This window comes from Corvus brachyrhynchos, unplaced genomic scaffold, assembly GCF_000691975.1.
Source record: "Corvus brachyrhynchos isolate BGI_N302 unplaced genomic scaffold, ASM69197v1 scaffold152, whole genome shotgun sequence".
Classification (NCBI taxonomy): domain Eukaryota; kingdom Metazoa; phylum Chordata; class Aves; order Passeriformes; family Corvidae; genus Corvus; species Corvus brachyrhynchos.
In genome coordinates this window covers 1,013,507-1,020,555 of record NW_008237447.1, presented here as the reverse complement: position 1 = coordinate 1,020,555, position 7,049 = coordinate 1,013,507, and the positions used below count along the sequence as shown (strand labels likewise).

Sequence of the window (7,049 nt, the reverse complement as noted above, 5' to 3'; positions counted from 1 at the left end):
GGAATTCACAGTCAGGCTGAGCAGACATTACTTAGATAATTAGTGAAGAAATTTCAAGTGATGAGGTTTTTGAAATAAAGTCAATATAAAATAAAACCATGACAATTTAAAACCCCACCCCATGCTATATGCAAAAAAGTATGTAGTTAACTAAGACTCTAGGTTTAATTTTGATTTCTAACTTTTTGTAAAACTTAAAATTATAGTCAGAATGAGGGACATTCAGTAAGAACAGCTACCTATATTCAGCAATTTCATGGGACTTCTAAAAAAAATCTTTTGTAAATTGGCACACTGGATGCAAAATTTTGTGACAGAGAATTACTGCACAAATTAGGCTGAAAGGAATGTGGCTGGGGAGGTCATGCAGTCTGTGCTCCTGCACAAAGCAGCTCTGGTTCATCCAGCTTTGTTTTAAGTATTTTCAAGCACAAAGATTCTGCAACTCACTTGGGCAAACTGTTTAAATACCTGACCATTCTTATAATGAAGGGGGGGAAAAAAATTAATATAGGTGACTGGAATTTGCCATGTTCCAACTTGTAACCGTTGCAACTCCAAAAAGAACCTGGCTCCATCTTATCACATAATTGCAGTCTTTGCCATCAAAATTTAATACCATGTCTACTGCTTAAATACAGCCATCTTTATGTTACCTTGAAACGAAATTCATGTGAGAAAGCAGAGCTACAGAATAATCTCTTCTCCATGCTCATAGTGTACAGGAGTACTTGTCAGAGGCCAATTAGTTACAGGTTTAATTTGCAGCACAGAAGCTTTAGACGGCATGTTAAGAAAAAGACTTTTTAATTATAAGGTCTATGAAATTGGTAGAACAGTTGTCTGGTGAGGCTGCAGAGATCTTAAGAGATCTCCATCCCTGGAGCTCTTTGAGAACAAGTCAGACAAGCTTTTATCAGGTGTGACATAGATATAGAGATCTCACCTTGGGGCACAGGAGCAGACTTGATAATCTTTGCTGTACTTTCTGCCCCTGAGTTTTCTATGAAGGTTGAGACGGTCTCAAGTTAATTCAGGCTTGAGCTGATGGACCAAATGATAGAGTATGTGATGCTACTGAAATACTAAAATCTAAACTACACATTTGGTATACCAAATTTGCACTTTCTTTTTGGAACTTTTGGGTTTGCCTGACAGAGCCCACATAGTGGTTCCTGTGCTGAGATGCTTAAGAATTCCTTCCTAATGGGTTATGGAAGAATGTGCTATTTCCTCCATGCATGCTGCTACAGGAAGGATATCTGGGGACCATGAAACAAACTTTTGCAGGGAGCACTGTTGCAGTATTCCCTTTGAAAATGAAGTCCCTGTAGCCCTAAAAGGGGAGGTTAATAATATACTAACATGTACTGGACACTATGTAATGCAGATATTTAGTACAGTAAACATGAATTTCAGGAACTGTTTACATCCACACAACCATCTGTTCAACAATCACGTTGCTCAAATGGAGCGTTTACTCAGAAAGGACACCCCTTACAGCCCTAATTCAAAGAAACAGAAGCAAAACAAAATCTGTAAATAAATATTGGGAGGGGGTGGTGTTCTTTGTGCAATCAATTAACAGACACAGCAAATACATTCCAGTAGTATTTTCTTGAAAGTGATCAAGTGATGATTGATAAAGTCCCCCTGGCGCACAGAAAAATTAGGCTTAATATTTTCAAAAGGTGCATATTAAAATATCTTTTCCTCCCTTTATGAGCTAAATATTTCATTGTAGGGAAAAAATAATGGGGGTAAAGTACAGAAGTGGTGTCTAGAGTGCTCAGGAGAGTCAAAGAGCTACCATAGCTCGGCACAGCTCCCAGCTCCACTCACCCAGTTATAATTTAGACACTCGACCTTTGCTGCTAAATCAGAGACTTACAGATCCTCTGCTATTTCGCCCCTGGCCTCCTGCTGAGATGGCCAATGAATATACAAAATCACAGCATGGAAGTCCATCAGAAATAGGATGGCTCATTAACTTGGTGACACTAACACAGACACAACATGGTTTCACTACCTCACCTGAAATGCTGAGGTAGAAGCACAGCTCGGATTTCTTGGAAACCTGCCAAAAACTGGTCTAGATTCAGACATTCTTCACAAAGTACACTTATTGTAACAACATTTTTTTGGTCAGCCCATAGTAACCTTGATGATTGGATGAAAAAACCTGAAGCATCTTTTAATAACACTAGGCTGGAAAAGACTCTTAAGATTATCCCAAGACCACAATTAAGACAGTCTTAATTCTCTCCAACTGCTCAGCTGCCGCCTGGTGATCTTTGCAGAAGGCAGTTTATTTTGGCCAATGTGGTGTTACCAAATTTCCAGTGTGTATTGGAGAGAGCAGTGAGAGGAAAAACCAGAAAAATATTTTCCTCAGAAAATTGTGGCTGGGGGGAGCAACAGAAAACAAATACTTTCTCCACCTCTGAGTAAGTTTTTACTATCTAGCTGCAATTTCAGTGCACACAAGATAAAAAAATTAGACTGCTAAAAGTACTCACTACCATGCATATGAAGCTGGTCAAGTGTATCAAGTTTTTGATCAGCTAAAGAAAGAGGAAAGTAAGTTAGACCAAAGCTCTCAGTACAGCTGAAGAGCCAGCACATTCTAGTTACATGAAAACCACACCTTCTTCCTAAATCCAGGTATTGTTTCAAAGAGCATGTCATGGTTTTAGTCTTTTAAACATAGGCGTAAAACAATATAATCAAATAAAAAGTTACAGCAAGACAAAGAGGAGATCAGATACAGTGGAACAAAACTTTACAGCACTAATTCTGGCACCATTTTTTAGCGCAGCATTATAAAAACACAAGTTCTGAGTAAAAGACTTTACTGAAACAAACATAGATTCAGCGGGGAAGATTCTGAATTGTGGCTTTGGTAAATTAAAAAAATTAATGAGATTTAGTTTTTGGCAAGTAAGAAATACTCTTAGGTAACTTAAACTTGCTGTGCTTGCTTTGCTCCACCTACACATCCTGCTTTTTCCTTGAGACCTAGCCCTATTCATACTTCCTTCTACGAAATTCCTAGTGCTGAAGTCTTGTGCACGTATGCTAAATGCTTCCCCTTCCTCAGTCCAAACCCCCCTCCAAAAGAAAATCTGGTTTGGAATTTTTCACTGATCTGACACAGAAAAATGAGATTTTTTTAAAACTGAGAAAATTTTCTTCTACTATAGTAGATATAATCTTCTCTGGTTTACCAGAAGCCTTTCTGCCTGCATTCCAAGGCATAAAATCAATGATTTATGGTAATAGGAAGGCGTGCAGTGGCATTTTCCAGGAGCTCTGAACTGACAGACCTGGCTTGAATCCACAGGGGTTCTGAACAAAAGTTGTTCTCCACCTTGCTGTAGCCAAACCACAGTCAAAATGGAATTGTTATTGAGCAAATAACCCTGCTGGGGGTCTTCGTAGAGGCAACTGCAATGTCTTCAACTTTGGTGAAACCCAAAGAATTGGTCCCTAGATACTGAAGATGCAACTACACAGGGACTGTGGGCCCTACAGAAGCCAAGCACTTCCTTCTCCATACACCATCAGTGCCCAATAAATGCAACACGGGACAGAAATCTCAGATTCAGTGTGTTAAGAAGCCTACAGATAAATCTGGCAGACCAGCCAAGCCTCTTTTGGGGGAAGCAGCCACCATATTATCTGCACTGAACTAAAACAACTTAGAAAATGAACAAAAATTCAAGCAAAATTGCTTAGTGACTGGGTCACTAGAACAGCTCTGTGCAGGGCAAGATGTGACAGCAGCCAAGACAGCTGTTATCACCTGTCCTGTACATAATTACTTATGATGATGCCTGAAGAGGCCACCTAAAAACAGAGACTAGACAGGAGTAAGGGAGTAAAGGTAGGTATTTATTTGAAGTGCCTTCAAAGGTACCCCTGGGGAGCCAGAGGATACTGCCAAGATGGACCACAAGATGGACAACGGGTCACGAGTTCTTCACACTTTTATAGGTTTGGTTCATCTGCATATCAGGGTTAATTCTCCAATTAAAGCTTCAGTTAATGATGTAATTTCCCCAAGCTTGTCCCTGCTTTAGAGGCTTTTGGTTTACACATTTTGGGCCTAGGATGGTCTGAGTGTCCTTGGAGAGCAGGCCTGGAGAGGCTTTGTTATGTCTGCCTGGCATGAGAGAGCAGCAGTGAACAGGCAACAAGAAACTTCAGAGTGACACACTAAGCAGTACAGGATTTGAAAAATATAAAAGTTAAAACCGAAGGCATCAATGATAGCTGGCTAAATCTAAGTACAACTTTAGAGGCGTGCCAAGTGGCACAGGAGAAAGCCCTGATCACAGAGGAACGTGTCCTTTCCTTGCAGTACAAGGCTTACAGGACAAGACAAGCATGATTAACACGGGTAACTGGTGAGGAGCAGCTGATGTACAGACGAATTTCAGCAGAAAGATCTTACAGTGCTTTGGCTGGCAACCAGCAGACCTTCAGGCAAGCAAAGACTTGCTGTTTAGATATTTGTAAGCTATACAGAAATGGTGCTTTAGAGGAATGCCTCAAAACATAGATTGATAAAAATATTAGTTTTCTTCTTCACCGGCTAACTGCATGTGGAATCAGCACTGAAGTCCCACTTCTTTTGTGTAAGTAAACACATGAATTTTATTTTAAGAATGTGAAGCACAAACAGTTTTCCTGTCTTCAGCATGTATATTAGAACTCTGACATAGTAGACCCTAACCCAGAATATGGCAATCAGGTGCCACATCACAGTGCAGGAATCCATGCAACATCAGAACTCTAACAAACAGTCACAAGCAGAGGTGGCAGGTTTTACCTAAAATAAATAAATATTAGTCAATAAAAATCTTACCTTCAAAAGTGCAGGTAGAGTTGTGCTTTCCTTTTGGCTGCTCTTTAAATTTATGGCTTCGCTCTCTTTGTTTTCCGAACTGAAAAACAAAAATGTTTTGCAATGCTGAGTACTTGCATTATTCAAATCCAGTCAAGAGCCAACACATTCAACTTAAACACAAGAGAGCTCTAAGTTAGAAGGATAGGAAAACATATTTTCCAAACCGTAGCACATACTCTGCACATGTTGAAACTGAAAAAGCCAAGCCCCAAAAAGCTGAAGATAGAAACAAAATGACTGTTGCACCTCATACAGAGGTTTTCGAACTCAAGCATTCAGAAACAGCACACAGAATTTCAGCTCTTCCAGCTGAAAAATAACAAGATTTCCATGCCTGTGTATTATTTTTCAACTGTAGTTGAACAATGATCTACCACAGCAGCATTCTTTGCCACAGGACCACCTGGCACACCTGGCAGCTACAAGGTACACCCCATTCCGAGGGCTGTGAGCAAGTGGAATGCACTTCTGGCAGGTGGAATCCCAAATCACAGCCACCACATTGAACAGTTCTTCACTGAATATGCCTAATGGGCCATGCAAATGCACAAGGAATTTTAGAAAGGGGACAACAGGTACATGTGTATTACCAAGGCAACGCCTGCTGTTCCATTTTCAAAGTCAGAAGTCCAAAATCACGTGTGTCCTTATCAGAAATTCACCAAATTCATTCAAATTTGTTTGAGGGCTCATCTTTGGAATGAAGGGAACCAACTCCCTGCCCCCAACCCCAATTCTTAAAACAATCCTTAATCACAATCCAGCAGAGAACATTTTAATAAAAACCTTTATCCTACAAGCAACTTAAAAGCAAAACCATTATCAAAGACAACATTAGGTAATGTTAATGACAGACATCAGTTCCTGCACTGTGTACCATAACATGAAGAAAAATAACTTTGTACCAATATATGAGTATTTAAATTAATTCATAATCACTTTGAATACCCTTCGTCATCAGTCTTAAACGTTTAACTTCGCTACTGACGAATGCACAAGCCCTTATTTCTGAACTCGTGTGAAGAGATGAACTGAAAGCTTTTTAAACAAAAAAACCAACTATTTGCAATTTGGTGAAATTCTGCAAGGATTTGGAGAAGGAATTTAGGTGCTGCTGTACTTCTACTGCTCCTGACTGCAAACCACAGGTAAGCACATCTCAGCAAAACTCCCAAAATGAAAAGTTTTCTTCCTATTGTGGATTAGGCATCTGCATTCAATATACACTGATATACACACAGAATACAAAAGCCACCCTGACTAAATATAAGTTTCCTTCTCAGCTGCTCAGAGACAGCATTCCCTGAATAAAAATGAGATCAGAAATCTCCTGCTATTAAGTTTTTCAAGATCTTTCGCATCTTTTCAGATGCATCAAAAGAAAAGCTTCTTCCTCCCGTTTATAGATCATCTCCAAGTCGAAAACCATGTACTTTCACATCACCTTAGGTAATCCTTCATAATGCATTCATAAACACAAGGATGCTTTTTCAGGGAGAGCATCAGACAGAAAGTCTTGGCTGTTCTTTGCCTCCCTGGAACACAGAGCAGATGAATTAATATTCTAACCTATTAATTTCTTCTGCTGCTAATGTGTTTCATGAAGGAGATGTCACAATCACTCTGGGCAGTCTGGCACACTAATTAAAGTGTTCCTCTGCACACAAACCTCTTTTCTTCCTCCTAGTTTTTGTTTTGTTGTTGGTTTAAAAAAAAAAACCAAACCAAAAACCAAAACACTCTTCTCAGATCTGCATGGCTTTTCCTGATGTTGATACATTTCACATGAACAAGAATTCCCTGGACTTAAGAGTGAAATAATGAGGTTGATCTCTACCAAACATTTTTCCTGAGTTCAGTGTATCACTCCTTACGGAACTGGTCTGCAGACCACAAATGAGATCCTTGCTTTCATTAAGTATTGCCAGCACACATTACCAGTGCTGAATTATTCCATCACTTTGTTTTGCTCATATTCTTCCCTTTACATCATGTATTTTTTCCCACAAAACATTTTTCATTTTCCTACTTCTTGTTTATATTTGAAATACATGCCTGTATTACTTTCTTCTAGCTAGTCATAGAAATTCCATAGCATACATACCAAAACTGAAAGAATGTGATTCAGCAGATAAGC

At 39.4% G+C, this 7,049-nt stretch overlaps 1 protein-coding gene across 1 annotated transcript in view; it reads right to left on the bottom strand.

The window, feature by feature from the left end:
- The window catches only part of CRYBG3 (crystallin beta-gamma domain containing 3), a 70,086-nt gene extending 64,216 nt beyond the window's left edge, over positions 1–5,870 (bottom strand). Inside the window, 3 exon segments of the mRNA XM_017731420.1 lie at positions 4,871–4,949; positions 5,325–5,439; positions 5,861–5,870. Of these exon segments, the coding sequence (XP_017586909.1) occupies positions 4,871–4,949; positions 5,325–5,439; positions 5,861–5,870 (204 nt within the window).
- Between the last annotated feature and the right edge of the window lie 1,179 nt (positions 5,871–7,049).